Source organism: Garra rufa, chromosome 19, assembly GCF_049309525.1.
Source record: "Garra rufa chromosome 19, GarRuf1.0, whole genome shotgun sequence".
NCBI classification, from domain to species: domain Eukaryota; kingdom Metazoa; phylum Chordata; class Actinopteri; order Cypriniformes; family Cyprinidae; genus Garra; species Garra rufa.
In genome coordinates, this window is record NC_133379.1 from 20,902,528 (window position 1) to 20,923,448 (window position 20,921).

Genomic DNA, 20,921 nt, shown 5'->3' on the forward strand with positions numbered 1-20,921 from the left:
TACAAAAATTGATCTTTTAAGGGCATATTTTTTCAAGTAAATGTATGCGACGTGCCGAATCCAACGATAGAGCCATATGTTTTATGTTGAGCATTTTCGCGGTTTTTTCCTTGAGGTAACTTATCTGCATTAGCTAAAACGCTATGTCCCTTACTTTAATAATGTTAAACCACAATATGACTGGTATGTACTATTGTTTATTACTTAAATGTAATGTTGTCTTAGCTACAGTATGTAAAGTTAGACTGAATCTCTCGTGGTGTATGTGGCCGTTCACATGTCGCGTTTTTTGCGCGTTAGTTATTTCAAATGTAGATGCCAATATACGCTCATAATGGAAGCTCGTTTATTCCAGGCGCGGGACATGGTTGCTTAGCAACGGCAGACGCCATGTGAGAGCAAGCTGCGTTTTGGAAAGAATGAGAAACTGATGAGAAAGCGACGCGTCTTGCGTTTTCACGCGTTTTTAGGCGCGGCATGTGAACGGCCCCTTACTCTTCCTCTGTTTTAGTGAATGCCTGTGTTGCATTACAAACTAGGAGACCAGTATAAACCTTAAACTAATTGAATCACATTTGTTTTTCAGATTTGATCAGATTTCACAAGACTTTAGGAAGCTATATCCAGAGGCAGACTTTTTGAAGACTGGGCTACAGTTGCAGACCTAATTCTTGCCAGTGCTCAGGAAGGGACATTCCTGGGTGACATGAATTAAGGTAAGCTTTTTCTTATAATATGTCAATCTATAAAAACAATATGCAACTGTATTTGACACACATCAACTGGTAAATACAATGGTCAGTAACACTTAACTAGTTGCTTATTAGCTTGTATATTGGCTGTTAATTAATACTTATGAAGCACATACTGATGCCTTATTCTGCATGAGCATATTCTACATCCCTGAATCTGACCCCATACCTAAACTTAACCTGCAGTAGTTGAATGAGGGTGGGAATTAATTTGCATTATTTAAATCAATGAAGAAATCTTCAAATGAAAGTGTTTCAGTTTGTTGTTTTGATTATAAAATATGTTTCACAGTTTGCATATTATTCCTATGGTTTAGATGCTAATGGGGAAAGTGCTTTCAAAGTCCTGCCCACTCTGGAGAAAAGGTCTTCAGACCCACAACCACGGAATCCCGGAGGCCATTCATTGACGTACAACCTGTAAGTTTTGTTTTACGTTTTCTGCTCTAATAAGGGTGTATATATATATAGATATAAACACAGTGGTGGCCAAAATTATTATAACTGTTGTATTTTCACCAGCTAAAAAATGATTTTAAGTCAGTGTTTGTTATCTTTTGCTGTAGTGTGTCAGTAAGAAATATCAGTTTACATTTCCAAACATTCATTTTGCCTTTAATTGTGATAATCCAGTGAGGTTTTTGTTTGCACAACAGCCAATCCTCCACACAGAGATCTGATCTCATCATCATCCAGTCTGTCTGGAATGACATGAAGAAACAGAACAAACTGAGACAGACTAAATCCAGAAGAACTGTGACAACGTCTCCAAGATGCTTCTAGAGACCTACCCGCAAAGCTACCTGAAAAACTATGTGCAAGTGCACCTAGTGTAGGGCAAAAGTTGCTTTAAACGCAAAAGGATGGTCAATCCAAATGTTGATTTAATTTAGTTAATCAAGGTTAATTGATAAAGAACATTTATTTATGACATTATTTTTGACAGCATCATTTTATGACATTTTTAGACAAGTGCTTTTAACAGTACTGTAGCTTTGCAGTTAGGTCTCTTGGAGCATCTTGGAGACGCTGTCACAGTTCTTCTGGATGATGATGAGAACAGATCCTGTGTGGATCACTGGCTGTTGTGCAAACAAAAATGTCACTGGATTATCACAATTAATGGCAAAATGAATGGAAATGTAAACCGTTGTTTCCTACTGACACACTACAGCAAAAGATAGAAATCACTGACTTAAAACCTTATTTAGCAGGTGAAAATACTAGTGTTCTAATAATTTTGACCACAACTGTATGAAAAGTTGAGAAGCAAAATGAGCATTTATTTCATGCCTCTGTGTTTATGTTCATAAAATACACTTAACTTAAAATGTTAGTTATGTTGCAAGACTAAATGCCATATAATTAACAGGTGGGGACCAACATGGTGGATTTGAGCCTTGGGATGAGACAACAACATTTCTAGACCTTCGCCATTGTTCCAGGCCATGCCATTGAAGCGGACTTGTTGCCTGGGAATTTCTCCAGCTTGCAGTATATCATATTGATGGACATAAGTCTTCATGTGTGAAGTTTTTGAGGGCAAAAGTTTTTTTTCTTGGCCACTTGTAACATGTTTTAAATTGTAAGAATTGTCGGGTGGACTCTTTGTTTGGCTTAGTTTTAATGGCACGATGTTTGGAATGATTCTAATGTGGTAATAATTCATTTTTGAGTGTTCTGCTGCTGTAATGTTGACATAAAGAATAGGAATATATTGTGCCTTGTTTACAGTTTTGTGTTTAAAAGAAACTGATCTACTAAAACCGTTATTTATGTCTGTAAGGGTTGGACAAAATGTGTGACAGCTGCACCTATTTGAAAACTGTATTAAAAAGAAATATGAAAACTCATTAAATTGACATTTACAGATGCATTTTTTTGTGTTGTGTAACTGTATTACAGGAAAACTAATAATTTTACATTATTTTGTGATTTATATATTATTATTGGTAAATATAAAGGTAGCAAGGCAATTAGACAACAAATAACCCAATATTTAGGTAGTGTTTAACCCAGCAACACAGTTAATCTGACCCACTGGTTGGGTCAAATAAACAACCCAGCATTTTGGGTCAAATGATTTAACCCAGCACTTGGGTCAAAACAACCCAACGCGTGTTCTGTCCCATAGTTACCCAGCAGCTGGGTTATGGTTGGGTTATTTTTTAACCCAGCACTTTTTAGAGTGTAGATTCTTCAATTTAATTGAATTTTAACAAAATGATATTGATTTTTAAATCCCAAACATAGATTAGCCTGTTTCAGTTAAAGGAGACGTTCCCTTTCAGAACAAAAATTGACAAATAATTTACTCACCCCTATGCCATCCAAGATGTTCATGTCTTTTTTCTTCAGTCGTAAAGAAATTATGTTTTTTGAGGAAAACATTTCATCATTTTTCTCCATAAAGTGGACTTAAACTTCCAAAATGCAGTTTAAATGCAGCTTCAAAAGGCTTTAAACGATGCCATCCGAAGAAGAAGGGTTTTATCTAGTGAAACGATTGATTATTTTCTAAAAAAAAAAAAAAATACAATTACAAAGATTTTGAAGTTGGAGGAGAAAATGAGATGGGAGTCTTTCAACATAGCTGTATTGAACCTGAATAGACAGAGTACACGCAGTGCTAGACAAGATGAGCATTTAAGGTTAAAAAGTATATAAATTGTCAATTTTTTTTTAAATAACTGATCGTTTCGCTAGATAAGACCCTTCTTCCTCGGCTGGGATTGTTTAGAGCCCTATGAAGCTGCATTTAAACTGCATTTTGGAAGTTCAAACTCACAGACACCATAGAAGTCCACTATATGGAAAGAAATCCTGAAATGTTTTTCTCAAAAAACATAATTTCTTTATGACTGAAGAAAAAAAGACATGAACATCTTGGATGACAAGGGGCTGAGTAAATTATCTGTACATTTTTGTTCTGGAAGTGAACTACTCCTTTAATGAACTGAACATTTTAGCTCCACCTTTCATCCAATAAATCACAATGAGCTTTGTGCTTTGTTCCTTTTGATTTGAAAAAAAGTCTCAGTTTTTAAGTTCTGAGCATTTTAGTACAATATTCAAACAATAAATGCTGTTTTGACGTAGTAAATGTAAGGTGCGGATTGCAGTAGCGCCTCGGTTCAAGAGAAGCGGCAGCGTAAATAGATCATCTAATCGCTTCAATCCCAGTTTCAGTGCGAAATAAAAAGAAATGAACATTCAAAGGTATGTTAGAGTAGAGTTAGAGTACAATTTACTAAAATCCGCATCCTGTTGCGTGTAATCGCTCAATCAGTAAAGGCAACGTCACCAAGGATCGCCCCAATCAGCCTGACGGGGCGCTATAGTGGTCAAAAGTATGAAATCGCTCATAACTCCTAAACCGTGAGGATTTGGCCATGAACTAAATTTTCACGTATTTTTACTACTTTTCCGTACTAGTCCTAGGTTTTATGCCCGATTGGAACCAAATGAGTGCAGATAGATTTATCAATGAGATGAATTATTTTCAAGAGCGTAAACGATTATACATTGTGCCGTTTTTCGCACATACACAGAATATTCATAATTGCCTAGAACCACTGCTGTTAATTAAATCGTTTGTTAAAGGAGTAGTTCACTTTCAGAACAACAATTCACAGATAATTTACTCACCCCTTTGTCATGCAAGATGTTTATGTCTTTCTTTCTTCAGTCGTCAAGAAATTATGTTTTTTGAGATAAACATTTCTGAAAATTCTGAAAAAGGTATATAAAAAATATTTTTCTAAGAAAATGACCAATTGTTTCGGTAGACAAGACCCTTCTTCGTCAGCTGGGATCGATTACAGCCATTTGACGCTGCATTTAAACTGCATTTTGGAGGTTCAAATTTCAGAGCACCATTTAAGTCCATTATGTGGAGAAATTTCCAGAAATGTTTATCTCAAAAAAACATAATTTCTTGACGACTGAAGAAAAAAAGACATACACATCTTGGATGACAAGGGGGTGAGTAAATTATCCGTGAATCGTTGTTCTGAAAGTGAACTACTCCTTTAAATGATTGAGAAGATGTAATAATTTTTTTTTTTACTAAATCTGGAAAAAAAAAACACTGCAGTACAATTGTCTGGACTCTCTAGGTCAATAATTATCAAAACAAAGGTTGAAATGTACCCTGTGGGAAGCTATAGCGGGGTCTTTTAGAAAAGGGGCCTGTCCAAATTTACCCCAAAAATCCTATAAAGCCTAAAGGAAAACTCAAAACTTCACAAAACCTAGTGAGCACATGCAACAGGTGATTCTAAACAGTTTTAGGGAGATCAGACCACAGCTGGCGCTATAACAGTCATAATAATTCCATGGTAAATAACCTGGATTTTCCAAAAAGCTTCTTTAAATAATTGATTTAGGTGGTTACAGGCTTGCTAAATTTGTATTTTAGTGTTTGAACCCCAGTAATTGCTGCTTGCAGCTATATTTAAATTTTTGTTCTTCACTGTTTAATTTATGTTTAAATAAATCTGCCAAGTTTTTATGACAGCCACCATTTAAATGTCTCTATTTCAAAAAACAAATCGGAGTAGAAATATAATTATGTAATTGTAATTTCATTATTATACAAAGTTCTTTGAGTGTGATTTAAGCGTTTGTATACAAATCAGTTCAATTTAGTAATGCAGTACTGACTCTCATGTATGTTTTACAGCATTAGTTGAGCATTAGTTTTTTCCTTGAGAAAATTTGGCATATTCTGTTCCTAATATATATCCAGAGTAATCAAGATCGAATCGAGTCGAATTGAAATGCGAATCAAATCACAAGCTTGTGAATCAGAATCGAATCAAATAGAGACATTTGTGTCAAAACCCAGCCCTAATATTCATTAACTAGTTTCTTATTAGCATGCATATTACTCGTATATTTATTAGTAGAAAGCACATATGCCTTTTTCTGCATGACCACTGCTACAACAACTACTATCAAGCAGCAAATTGAGAGTTTCTATATCTATACTTTCTATATCTATGCAACTCAAGTGAGCATCCATTGCTAAGAGAGTTACGAAGCTCCTGTTCCCTCTTTTGCTTCTGGGCTGCACCGTTTGCCAAATGGTGGATTCAGGACAGTTTAGAGGTTTTCAGGTCATGGCAGAAGGGGACCAGCTTCTAAGCCGCTTTAGTCAACATACTGTAAAGCTACGTTCAGATTTTCAGAACAACTTTCTCTCATTACTCACTCAATCCTTAACCTATTTACACTCTCAACCTCTCGCTGCATCTTCCTCCGTTCTGACTGTTGGCCGACCACCCGCCTCGCTTGACAGAGATTAATGGTCCCAGATGAACATGCGGCGCTCCTCTTTGTAGTATTTAACACAACTTAGCTACAGCGGCTGCAATTAACAGCAGATTAATGTCCTCCTAATCAATGAGTTTACTGTTTGTGTACACTGGCGCTGTGTGAGCTGGACTGTCTCGCTCAGCCACAGGAAGAGAAACACTAGCAACTGCTAAAAAGACCTTTGGTTTCATGTTGCTATTTCTAATTATTGGGGAAGTTCCTTTAAAGAAAAATGCCTTGCCTTTCCTGACATGTTTCTGTTGTGAATCTGTCATTGTGAAATATATCTACGCCATTGCTAGCTATAGAGAGTCTTAATAATAATATTCCTATAATATTTCATTAGCATTACAATGCAAACGCCACACAAAAGCTGAAATCTCTGAATAGCCTATTGATGTAAGTATTAGATGCTTCCTTATTTATTTGTCTATTTAAACATAAGTCTCACATATAAGCTTCTCATCTCACTGCCAGTTTTGTCTTGGTAATGAGGTCCTACTCAAACGCTCTCGCCATCCCTATACAGTCTCTATAGCAACGTACAGCGACAAACGTGATGATTTCTTTCATTTGGAAGGAGTTTAGATCGGCCTGCTGAAGAAGCGGATTTGTTAAGCCCTCAAATTGCATGCAAAGCCGTGAAACGCTCGCTTTCAGCAGTTTTGAATCGTGCCGGTATCTGAACTTTCTCCTCACGGTCCATTAGATGTATGCAACAGCGAGATGAATATCAAGGATTTGATGAAAGGGATATATTACATGCTTTGCAGCCTTGTCTTTTGTTGTGAAATGAGCATGCAGATAATAATATAAAAGAGTCAGAAAAGTCATGGAGGAGAGAATGAAAGTCTGTGAGGGAATTTAAGGGAGGTAGAGAGGAAAGGAGGGAGGGAGCTGGGAGGAAGTGAACATGGAAAACACTGAGGTAAAGGTCCTGCATAGCATTTTCTGTGTGACTAATCACATACATATAAAATGTATATGTATTTACGCCTTAGGTTGTTATGTTGGAAAAGTCACATGTGGTTAGTTCTTCATCTGTGTACTCCGGTTTTAAAAAGGTAGGGTAGGGCGAAAAACTCCATCTCATTTTCTCCAACTTCAAAAGCATTCAATATTGTTGTTTTAACTTATTTTGTAAAGGGCATTTGACTTTCTTTGCATATTCGTCACATGATTACGTAACGCGTGAGGCTGAGCTAGTGCAAGATGAACATTTGTGGTTAAAAAGTATATAAATTTGTTTTAGAAAATGACAGATTGTTTCGCTAGATAAGACCCTTATTCTTTGGCTGTGATCGTGTAGAGTCCTTTGAAGCTGCATTCAAACTGCAATTTGGACCTTCAACCCGTTGGCCACCATTGAGGTGCACTATATGGAGAAAAGTTCTGAAATGTGTTCCTCAAAAATGTGAATCTGATTCAAGCCAGTAGCTTACAAGCAAATTCACTGCCCTTTCATGATTCTTTTAAACTGACTTATTGAAAAGAATGTGTTCATAAGAGTTTTCTGTTTTTATTCATTTATGCTGACAATAAACCTAATGATGCATGAGGAAACAACATGGGGATGCTCACAGTGTTCTGTTGTTCAAAAAAAATTTTTCATTTATTAATTAATTCATTTGTTTGTTTGTTTGTTCATTTATTTATTCATTTTATTGAATACATTTTTTGTTGCATTTAATTTGCAGCCTGGAGCCCTAAAAATGTTTTTGTAAAATATTTTATTAATTATTTAAAATATTTGTTTAATTTGTTATTTTTTTCTATATATTAATTACATTTGCAGTATGACTCACTGACTGAGGGAATCTGATTTGAATCACTAGCTCATAAGCAAATTTGAGGATTTTTTTTGACTTATTAAAAAAATGGTTCATAAAACTCCTTTGTTTGTGAGTTTACTTTTTTAGAAATTCTTATGTGTTTTAATTTTTCTGATAATCAAATGAAAGCATAAACATTTATTAATTTTTAATCAAATGAAAAATAAACCCTTTTAATTTTATCAAAATCAAAAACATGGAAGAAAAATTATATTCAGTTTAAAACGTTTAAATAATGATTGTAGTATTTTTCTACAATTAAGTGGTTAATCTTGTTGTAATATTTATTTTTTATCATAAATATTGTTTTATGTCAATTATTTAAATAGGAATATATAAACACCTACATTATACTGTACAAAAGTAATACAAGTCTAATATTGTTCTGTTTCATGTTAAACCGTACTTTTATTTTGACAGGTTGCCGTTTAGTTTCTTTGTATACAGTATGATATGATGCTAGTTTTCTCAAATGAAACGGTAAAAGTGACACTCACATCAGCTTTGGAGATTGAGTTTATCTGTTCATGTGAGATGCAAATGGCAAAAATTTGCGGGAGCTTCACGCGTGCTTCAGTCTGCGTGTAGTAAAAAATTTTTTTTGGATCTTTCTATTCTTTAAAGAATCTTGAAAAACTGTACTTAACTGTTTTAAATATTGATAATAATAGTAATACTAAATGTGTCTTGGAACAGCAAATCAGGATATCAGAATGATTTCTGAAGGATGATGTGATACTGAAGACTGGAGTATACACTGTAAAAAGTGAACAGTTGGATCAACCTAAAAAAATTAGGTTGATTGAACTAAGATTGTCTAAGTGTGGTCAATCACACTTAAATTTTTTAGGTGTTACCAATTGAAGTAATTTTTTTAAGTTGATCCAACTGTTCACTGATGCTGAAAATTTAGCTTTGATCACAGGAATAAATTACATTTTAAAGAGACATCTTTAAAGAACATCAGAAAATCGAACAGTTCAAAAACATTTGATTCGTTGTGTGTGTGTGTGTGTGTGTGTGTGTGTGTGTGTGTGTGTGTGTGTGTGTGTGTATGTGTGTACCTGGTATTCATCACGTTGTGGGGACCAAATGTCCCCACAAGGATAGGAATACCAGTAGATTTTGACCTTGTGGGGACATTTCTCAGGTCCCCATGAGGAAACAGGCTTATAAATCATGCACAATGAGTTTTTTTGATGAAGTAAAAGTGTGCACAATCTCCTGTGAGGGCTAGGTTTAGGTGTAGGGTAGGTGTAGGGTAATAGAAAGTACGGTATGTACAGTATAAAAACCATTACGCCTATGGAATGTCCCCATAAAACATGTAAACCCAACATGTGTGTGTGTGTGTGTGTGTGTGTGTATAAATATATATTTTTTTTTCTCAAGATTATTTTCAGTCTGTAGTCCTAATGATGTTTGGATCATACTATATGTGAATAACTACATGCTTGCTTGTACATAAATGATCTCAAAGCAGCATAATTCTGTTGGTTTAGCTAAAGGTGTGAAACAATTTCAGCCTCTTTTCTAGAAATATATGATGTTTTGTTTTGTGTGAATCTGTGGGAGAAGAAAACAATTGCAAAGGATCAGTATAGAAGGGTAGGGGGCATGGGGGAGGCATGTGTTTCCCAGACAACAGCTAGCTCTTGCCAAACAGGTCTTCCCTTATTAGTGACAATAGTGCTTGAAGTCCACTGACGTCTGTTCATGACAGCAAAGCGTTTCAAAGTTGTGTGTCTCGGTCTGTGCCGCTCCACAAAATGAGGCCTGTTTAAACAGCTGTGTGCCAAGACTTTCACAATCCCTAACTACTGTCATAGAGAGCTTTTTTATGTGTGCTGTAGACACTCATTTGAGGGGCACCACATCAACACGCAATCGGCTCCCACACTCCCATGTCGGGAGACATACATGGCTGTCGTTGCTTATAATTTCTGATACTCATCTGATACTCATAGTAGATTGATCGATTGTGCTGTAAATGAATACATAGATGCTCTGAATGATGTCTTTATTTTGCTTTGTGTTGCTCTTTTCAAGGTTTGGATGACTGTCTACTGCAGTATATTAAGAACTTTGAGCAGGAAAAGGTGGGCGGTGAACAGCTGTTGAGAATCACCCATCAGGAGCTTGAGGATCTGGGCGTTTCTCGAATCGGCCACCAGGAACTCATTCTAGAGGCTGTGGACCTGCTTTGCGCACTGGTGAGCACATACACAACCACATACAGGTGCATTGTGTTCTCACCGAACACAATTTATCATTTTAAATTATAATTGAGTTTTATAGCATCTTGTTGAAAAGCTGTTTTGCTTAAAGGGATAGTTCACCCAAAAATTAAAAATTACTCAATGATTTACTCATCCTCAAGCCATCCTAGGTATATATGACTTCATTCTTTTAGACATATACAATCTGAGTTATATTAAAAAATGTCCTGGCCCTTCCAAGCTTTTTTTGTAATGGCAGTGAATGGCTGTTGAGATTTTGAAGTGCAATAAAGTGCATCCATCCATCATAAAAAGTGTTCCAGATGGTTCTTGGAGGTTAATAAAGGCCTTTTGAAGTAAATCGATGCATTTGTGTAAAAAAATAATGTAGCTTAAACTGTAGTGTTTATATATATATATATATATATATATATATATATATATATATATTCGTTGATTTTTTTTTACTTCACTTTTTTTTTTTAAAAACATCAAAAATATATTTTTAAAAACAACAATGGAATAAAATATAAAACAATTTTCAATATTGTTTTCATAAATTGAAATTTAGAGGTTAGGGTTCAGGACAGACCTCCCAATTGAAAGTACCCACTAAATGATGATTATATATATATATATATTAAGCTTACTGATATTTTAAATATATTGCTGGGTTTCAATAGATAATAGAAAGATCTTTGTAAACTTTTTTCTTTTACTTTTTCTGCCAATCATCAGAATACTTTTAGATGCATTTAGAAAATATGTGACCCTGGACCACAAAACCAGTCTTAAGTAGCAGGGGTATATTTGTAGCAATAGCCAAAAATACATTGTATGGGTCAAAAAGTTTTATTTATTAATACAATATTAAATGATTATATTACCAATAGGTGATGCTGTCTACGCGAATTCTGTCTGTGCGAGATGTACACAGCATTCAAAAGAAGTTTATCATGAATAAATATTACATAAAGTACATCAAATAAAATAGCCATATAAAATAAACATTTTATGCATCCCACAGTCTTGTAAGTCCATTAACTGATCCTCTTTTTTCCGTAGTATTTGTCATTCGTTTATATTAGTTATTTTTCTATTCATTTCGATCTCTTTATAACGTTCTGAATGTAAATGATACTGTAAATGCTCGACATTTGCTTTTACTGGAATGCAGTTTAAAGGTTGAATTTAACATATATTGTATTTTGTTTCGCTTGATTAATAGACTAGCCTATATAAATACTGTAGTGTTTCACTGAGGAATTAATCATTTACGTAGTTTCACTTTACCTAACTAATGTTCTGTAGGCCCTATATGCTAGTATTTGCTATATTTTGCAAATACTGCAAACGACAATTATGCCAATAAAGTTTTGACTTTATGATTGTATTTATGTCAGTGTGTGATGATAAATGACTTACAAATGAATCTATGTGAATGATTCACTCTTCAGTGAAACACTATATTTATATAGGCTAGTCTATTAATTCAGTCATAAAGCGTAATCAAAGCTTTACTGCCATGTCGAGCATTTACAGTATCATTTCATTCAAAACTTTAAGTAAAGAGATCGAAATGAAGGAAAAAAAAAAGACCCTTATGACTGGTTTTGTGGTCCAGGGTCACATATATCTTGATGTAACCCTAATATTTAAGGGTTGGTGTCATCAAAAAGTTTGTTTCTTTCTTGTAGATACTGGCATATTAAAATAGCCAAATTGATCAAGTACGATATGTTCATCTTCATTCCTGAAACACCTGACCCTATTTTCCCATGCAGCATGTATGTTTATGGTAATTGCATCCTGCGCTATTAATAATAGCCAAAACAAACACTTTAAATCCTTGAAAATCCCTTGGATTATCCCTCCATTTCCCACTGTCATCCTGCACACGGTTTCCAGGCTGTTCTGACGGGGTACAAGAGAAATAAGGATGCCAGTGCAGAAGGAGGGAAAGAGAGGCGGAGCAACTGAAAGACTGTGTGGGCAGAGTGGGTAGACAACTGGCAGCAGTCAGGCGAGAAAAGGATAACAAATTAAAACAGGAGAGAAAGGCTCAGAGGGAGAGCGAAGAAAAGTGTGAGAAAAGAAACACAGTAGTCCTAAACGGATGAAGGAAGAGGGGAGAAAAAGGAGGGTGAACGGGGTATGTTAGCCAAGACATTCGCAAACTGGCCCCCTTTATTCTTCTTTTTTTTTTTGTTCCCACCATTTGTTATGTCATGTGCTTAAGCCCAGCTAGTGCCTGAAAGCCTCTTATGTAATGCTTCTCTTGGTTTGTCCAACATGGAGCCCCGCTGCATTAAATATGATTACTCATCTATCCCTCATGCTGGTTCTATTGCAAGACAAACCCCCTCTGGCTTTGTGTGCAGCAAGGCATTCTGGGAAAGCCATACTATGGTGTCACAGCACATGACTATAAGGGGGTATCAGGAAGAGGGGTTTTACATGATTCTTACACTGCCTACTAACAAACCAATACCAGAAGTGATCTACGCATAATGTAGATCTTACTTAGGCTTATTCACATGCTGTTTTTATTCATTTTAACAAAAAAAAAATAAAAAATAAAAAACCTTGCATAAATATACTAATGTTTAATATACTAATACAGGGCTATTCAATTAGATTCATTTGAGGGCCGGATTATCGAACTGAAAATTTGAAGAGGGACATGCCAATCTCTTTCTGGAGGCCTATATAATTAGAAATTAAATTGAAATGCATATTTAGCAGTAAAATGAACCAATATTACCAACCCTTACAACTATAAAAGGTTAACATTAGTGCTGTCTATCAATTAAAACAAATGAATGACACATTTTTCTGTAATTAATCACGATTAATCACATATTTATATATTTATATTGTCATATTTCCGGATTGAACCTCTAAATGAATGTAGAAAAAACATAAAGATGGAATATGTTTAATATGTGTTTAATGGCATCTTTTTACCAAGAAGCCTATTCTTAATGGATTATTGATAGCAAAACTGCTACTGGTGTCTCTATTAAATGCATTTTACCTATTAATTATAGCCATTCAACATCACAGTATAATTGAAAGCCTTCATTTTTAACATTTAATTTTAAACTAATTTTAATTTAAGTGATTTTAAAACATGAAATGTCAATGTTAATGTCAATATTTTAAATTGTTGAGTAATTTTTTTTCAGGATTCTTTGATGAATAGAAAGATACAAAGATCAGCATTTATCTGAAATAAAAATCTTTTGTAACATTATACACTATACCATTCAAAAGCTTGTGGTCTGTATAATTTTTTCGTTTTTTATTTAGCAAGGATGCTTTAAATTGATCAAAGGTATTGATAAAGACATTTATAATGCTACAAAAGAGTTCAATTTTATTTCATCAAAGAAACCTGAAAAATTCTACTCTGCTGTTTTCAATGTAATAGAAACATAAATAATTTTTTGAGCAGCAAATTATAATATTAAAATGATTTATGAAGGGTCATGTGACTGGAGTAATGATGCTAAAAATTCAGCTTTGAAATCACAGAAATAAATTAAAATTTAAAATATATTAAAATAGAAAGTTATTTTAAATAGTATTTTAAATAGTAAAAATGTAGTTTGATTCAAATAAAGGCAGGCTTGGTGAGCAGAACATCTAAAACTTTTGACTGGTAGTGTATTTATTCATATGTGACCCTGGACCACAAAACCAGTCATAAGGGTCAGTTTTTTTTTAATTGAGATGTATGCATCATATGAAAGCTGAATAAATAAGATGATTGGACAATATTTGTTTGAGATATAACTATTTGAAAATCTCAAATCTGAGGGTGCAAAAAATCTAAATATTGAGAAAGTCACCTTTAAAATTGTCCAAATTAAGTTCTTAGCTATGCATATTACTAATCAAAAATCACGCTGTGATATATTTTCAATAGGAAATTTACAAAATATCGATTTTATAGCAAAGTATTGAGTAAGTTTCATTTGGACTACGATGTTGTGTTAACATAGCGTGAGTTGTGTGCCACTAAATGACCCCTTTCTCCTTCTCCATTTTCATTCCTTTATTATTTAAAACCACTCAAACTACTTTTTTTCCTAGTGAACTTGTATCACAGAGTGCGTCTGAACTTCCCTTTACCCTAACTTCCTAACCCAATCCCTTTTTATTCTCCCCCTCCGTTTCATTTACATTTACATGTATATTTAATCGTTCAGCGGATGGTTTTATCCAAAGCGACTTACAAATGTGGAACATCACTAGCATTTTGTCACACAAGAGCCAAAAATATACTGTATGCAGTTGCACACTGCAGAGTCTCAAGAGTAAGCTACAGTAAAAGCTGGAGAATTAAAAAGAGAGATTAAAAAGTTTATTTATAGGAAATGCTTTTTTTATTGTCATAGTTTAGCCATTCTTACAAAAAGTTTGTCTTTAACTGTTTTTTTGAGGTTGTGATGGTCTCCCTTTCTCTTTATTATTAAGAACTATGGACTGGAGACAGAGAACCTGAAGACTCTGACCCATAAGCTGAACGCATCGGCCAAGAACCTGCAGAACTTCATTACGGGACGGCGGAGGGGTGGTCATTATGATGGCAGGGCAACCCGAAAACTTCCTAATGACTTTTTGACTTCTGTAGTGGACCTCATCGCTGCCGCCAAGAGCCTGCTGGCTTGGTTGGATAGGTTAGTCCTGCAAAGAGACACAAACACAGATTTTCATGTGACACATTTTCATATTCAAATTCATTAAACTGCAGCATCATATCAGGGGCAGAAATTAACTTTTCCATTAAAGGGATAGTTCACCTAAAAATGAAAATGTAATGTTTATCAGCTTACCCCCAGGACATCCAAGATGTAGGTGACTTTGTTTCTTCAGTAGAACACAAACAAAGATTTTTAACTCAAACCGTTGCTGTCTGTCAGTCATATAATGGCAGTCAATGGGATCCATGGCTTTGAAAAAAACATACTCAGACAAAACCAAATTAAACCCTGCGGCTCGTGACGATACATTAAGGTCTTAACACACAAAACAATTGGTCTGTGCAAGAAACTGAACAGTATTTATATCATTTTTTACCTCTGATCCGCCGCAATGCCCAACTGTCCTGAGTGAGTTCACAACAGCTGGCGTATTGTGCAACAGATCACGCTGCTGTTGTGAATGCATTCAGGACAGTTGGACATTACAGTGGATCAGAGGTAAAAAATGATATAAATACAGTTGTTAAGACCTCAGTGTATCGTCACAAACCGCAGGGTTTAATTTTGTTTTATCAGTGTTTTTTTTTTTGACTCTCAAAGCCATGGGTCCCATTGACTACCATTATATGACTGACAGATTGTAACAGTTTGAGTTAAAAATCTTTCTTTGTGTTCTACTGAAGAAACAAAGTCACCTATATTTTGGATGTCCTGGGGGTAAGCAGATAAACATCACATTTTCATTTTTGGGTGAACTATGCCTTTAAGGGGTGATATTTGCCCTCTTGAATTGATTTTCAAGGGCATTTTTTTTTACATTTGTCAGGCCAATTTTTATGATCACCTTATAATTATAAAAAACACATGTTGTCTTTAATGTGAAATGCTTAGATTTACCCAATTACTTTAATAAATATTTTAAACTGTTGTCAATAATAATAGACTGTTTCAAATTGTATCTAAATGATAAAAAAGGAGCTTAATTTTATGACAAAATCATTATTGTAGATTATTGCTCTTTATAATGTAATCATGATTATTAATATCAATTTAGAAACCGATATTTAACGTTTTTGTTTAGTTTTGGGCACGTCACATTCATGTCAGTCCATGACGTTAGCCAAGTTATGCAGAAACACCTGTTACAATCACTAAAGCTATGAAATTAACCTTTTATTTACATTGTATCTGCACTGTGTTGTTGACGAGGGAATTCGTGAGCATGTGCACCTAACAGAACTCAGCGCTGACTAATCTAAGTGCCTCTGATTGGCCAATGCATTCCAACAGAAAATTGAAAGTGCAACAGAAACACATTTGATTGGTTATAAGGATCAATGCTGCACAAAACAGCATGTAAAAGTAATCTGAATGTAATTCTGTGAATTTAAACTTTTCAATCATTTTCACATTTCATTTTAATCATGACAGACATAATACATTTTTTTAATTGTGCAGGGGCATTTTTCCACACTTGTCTTAAATTTGTAGGTTTATAAGTTAATTTCTGACGCTGCTGCATATAAAGTGGCCCTAAAGTATTTGGACACCAGTGTTGTTACTGTTAACTAAAACTAAAACTATTTCAAATTATTTGATTAATTGAAAGTGAAATATAATAATAATAATAATAATATTAGATTAAAAAAAACATACACAAAAATTTGAAATGTTGCATTGATATAAAATAAAAATAAAACAGTTGAAGTACTAAAATTACTAAAACGGGTATAAATAAAGTTAGTTAAAAACATTGAATAAACAACTAATAAAAATAATAAAATGGCTTAATACAATTACTATAACTACTAAAAATGAAAATATAAAAATACAAGCTAATAATAAAAGCTTTAGCCACACTTAATAGGATAGTTCACCCAAAAATGTAAATTCCATCATTAATGACTCACCTTATGTCTTTCCAAACCTGCAAGACCTTCGTTCATCTTCAGAACACAAATTAAGATATTTTAGGTGAAATTCAAGATCTTTCTGACTCTCCATAGACATCAACGCAACTGAAACGTTGTTAACTTTATGAAGCTACGAGTGTGCAAAGACAACAAAAACGACTATAGACAATTTCTACTTTTCTGTGTCAGTCTACGATGCGTGTTCATGACAGTACCACGTCAAATAACTGACATGGAAGAGAAGAAATTGTTGAATAAAGTCATTATTTTTAATTTCTTTGAGCACAAAAAGTATTTTCGTAGCTTCATAACATTACTGTTAGACCACTAATGTCACATGGACTATTTTAACAATGTCCTAGCTACCTTTCTGGGCGTTAAACATGTCAGTTGTGTTGCTGTCTATGAAGGATCAGAAAGCTCTTGGATTTCATCAAAAATATATTAATTTGTATTCTGAAGATGAAGGTCTTAAGATGACAGAATTTTCATTTTGGGGTGAACTGTCCCTTTAATTTATGGATGTTTTTTGCATTATATAACAAAATACTAAATATCAAAATGGCATTTAAAGAAAGATATCACAAGGTAATTTTTTCACAAATAAAAAAATACTTAATTGATAATAAAACAATAGATATATTGTCTACCACAATGTAATAAACTACACCTGTGCTATGAAAGGACCTAACTTCACACATCTACTAAAAAATCATTGCTATATGGTTTCAGAAAAGCAGATTCTTACATCATTTGATATTTTATATTCATACATTCAACATGTCCAAAAGTGTCTTTTAGGGCTGCTGTATTTATGTACAAGCAAACGCAAAGCTCAATCAATGCGGCCTCAGTGATCCCGTTCCTTTATCTAGCATGCGTACAGTCACATGACCCCTCATCTCATCTAAAAGGCTCCATTGTTTGGAGCTCATCAGTGAGGTCATGCGAGAGGCCACAGATGACACGATCACGCCGATTTCCTTATGTAACACCCATGAGCAATCAGCTGACAAACAAAAGATGAGTAAAGAGCTTACGTAAGTCTCTTCTGTTTTCGGAGGAGCTGGCCCTGAAAGTGGCCAGCGTGCCTGCTAAGCGCTTCTGTTTATCTCTCAAGTGTGTGCGCGAGGTCGCATTTTGTGGGTTTGCGTTAATTCCTTCATCAGCTGAAGCTCTCGCCGGCCACGCCTCCTCGTTAGTGCAGTACGCCAAGTCTCCCGTCTAACCGTACACTCATATTCCAGAGTGCAATTAATCTGCTGCTGTATCTCCCTAGATTATTCCTGGCCTCTGGGTCTCCCTCATTTATTCTCTCCAGACAGGATGACAGCAGGAGTGCGGCCCTGGGTGATCGACTTTCGTTTGTTACAGTCTTATTATAAAGTGTAAGATAAGAACCCTGGAGTCAGATATGTACGCTCAGTGCACTCATTAAGATAAATGATGTCCTTGTGCTCTCAGAAGGTTTCTGTGAGACTGTTTGCACTACTCTACTAGTTGATTAGTTCTTCTGCCAGTCGATGTCTTGGGTCAGTCACTCTGCATGTGTTGTAGATATCTGATGTGGTTCATTTAGATTGTTCACTTACAAGTTTCTTGTTGAACCGATCTCGAACAAATTAAGTAGCCTCTTCTGCTTTGAAATATGAGTACATAAATGCATAAAAAATCTCTAGAACTGCTCTGAGAGTCACTTCATGAGCATTTTACCATTTATTATAAGAAAAACCAAAATTATCATCACATCATTTACTAACAGAAACTTAAAGTTCTTCACAACAACCCGTCAAATTAAAAGTTTGTTTTAACTTGTAGAAATTGTGACAGAAATGCATTACTGAATGTAATGATAGTACTATTACTACTAATAAAATTATTAAAATATTATTTTTAATGAAATATTTACCAGAAAAATTATTTACCAGAAAATAATTATCTAGAAATTCTGTTAATTATTAAAAATTAAAGAAACCATTAAAATGGAATCCAGATAATTAATGGCAAACACAGAATTTGGTAAAAATAAAACAAAATTTGAGGGAAAAAAAAGGTAATTTTTGTTAAAATTTGAATACATTAAATAGCGTCAGATTCATGGTTTTAATTAATTAGACATTTTTTATGAATAATATTTAATTTAACCATTAAAACAGAGTCTATAGAAAAAAAAGGGAACCGAGAAAAAAATAAAACAAAATTTGAGAAAAAAAATGGTCATTTTTGTTAAAATTTGAATACATTAAATAGCGTCAGATTCATGGTTTTAATTAATTAGACATTTTTTATGAATAATATTTAATTTAACCATTAAAACAGAGTCTGTAAAAAAAAAGGAACCGAGAAAAAAATGAAACAAAATTTGAGAAAAAAAGGTAATTTTTGTCAAAATTTGAATACATTAAATAGCGTCAGATTCATGGTTTTAATTAATTAGACATTTTTTATGAATAATATTTAATTTAACCATTAAAACAGAGTCTGTAAAAAAAAAAGGAACCGAGAAAAAAATGAAACAAAATTTGAGAAAAAAAGGTAATTTTTGTCAAAATTTGAATACATTAAATAGCGTCAGATTCATGGTTTTAATTAATTAGACATTTTTTATGAATAATATTTAATTTAACCATTAAAACAGAGTCTGTAAAAAAAAAAGGAACCGAGAAAAAAATGAAACAAAATTTGAGAAAAAAAGGTAATTTTTGTCAAAATTTGAATACATTAAATAGCGTCAGATTCATGGTTTTAATTAATTAGACATTTTTTATGAATAATATTTAATTTAACCATTAAAACAGAGTCTGTAAAAAAAAAAGGAACCGAGAAAAAATAAAACTAAATTTGAGAAAAAAAAAGGTCATTTTTGTTAAAATTTGAATACATTAAATAGCGTCAGATTCATGGTTTTAATTAATTAGACATTTTTTATGAATAATATTTAATTTAACCATTAAAACAGAGTCTGTAAAAAAAAAGGAACCGAGAAAAAAATAAAACAAAATTTTAGAAAAAAAGGTCATTTTTGTCAAAATTTGAATACATTAAATAGCGTCAGATTCATGGTTTTAATTAATTAGACATTTTTTATGAATAATATTTAATTTAACCATTAAAACAGAGTCTGTAAAAAAAAAAGGAACCGAGAAAAAATAAAACAAAATTTGAGAAAAAAAAGGTCATTTTTGTTAAAATTTGAATACATTAAATAGCGTCAGTTTCATGGTTTTAATTAATTAGACATTTTTTATGAATAATATTTAATTTAACCATTAAAACAGAGTCTGTAAAAAAAAAGGAACTGAGAAAAAAATAAAACAAAATTTGAGAAAAAAAGGTAATTTTTGTTAAAATTTGAATACATTAAATAGCGTCAGTTTCATGGTTTTAATTAATTAGACATTTTTTATGAAAAATATTTAATTTAACCATTAAAACAGAGTCTGTAAAAAAAAAGGAACCGAGAAAAAATAAAACTAAATTTGAGAAAAAAAATGGTAATTTTTGTTAAAATTTGAATACATTAAATGGCGTCAGTTTCATGGTTTTAATTAATTAGACATTTTTTATGAATAATATTTAATTTAACCATTAAAACAGAGTCTGTAAAAAAAGGAACTGAGAAAAAAATAAAACAAAATTTGAGAAAAAAAATGGTAATTTTTGTAAAAATTTTAATACATTAAATAGTGTCAGATTCATGGTTTTAATTAATTAGACATTTTTTATGAATAATATTTAATTTAACCATTAAAACAGAGTCTGTAAAAAAAAGGAACTGAGAAAAAAATAAAACAAAATTTGAGAAAAAAAATGGTAATTTTTGTAAAAATTTTAATACATTAAATAGTGTCAGATTCATGGTTTTAATTAATTAGACATTTTTTATGAATAATATTTAATTTAACCATTAAAACAGAGTCTGTAAAAAAAAAGGAACCGAGAAAAAATAAAACAAAATTTGAGAAAAAAAATGGTAATTTTTGTTAAAATTTGAATACATTAAATAGCGTCAGTTTCATGGTTTTAATTAATTAGACATTTTTTATGAATAATATTTAATTTAACCATTAAAACAGAGTCTGTAAAAAAAAGGAACTGAGAAAAAAATAAAACAAAATTTGAGAAAAAAAATGGTCATTTTTGTTAAAATTTGAATACATTAAATAGTGTCAGATTC

General features: G+C 33.1%; 1 protein-coding gene across 2 annotated transcripts in view; it reads left to right on the forward strand.

Annotated features, from left to right (window-relative positions):
- Window positions 1-20,921, forward strand: part of cnksr2b (connector enhancer of kinase suppressor of Ras 2b) — a 69,425-nt gene that overhangs the window by 17,176 nt on the left and 31,328 nt on the right. For both annotated transcript variants that reach the window (XM_073824162.1, XM_073824163.1), the window contains exons 2-3: window positions 9,953-10,116; window positions 14,605-14,807. In XM_073824162.1, the coding sequence (XP_073680263.1) occupies window positions 9,953-10,116; window positions 14,605-14,807 (367 nt within the window). The remainder of the gene's footprint in view (window positions 1-9,952; window positions 10,117-14,604; window positions 14,808-20,921) is intronic.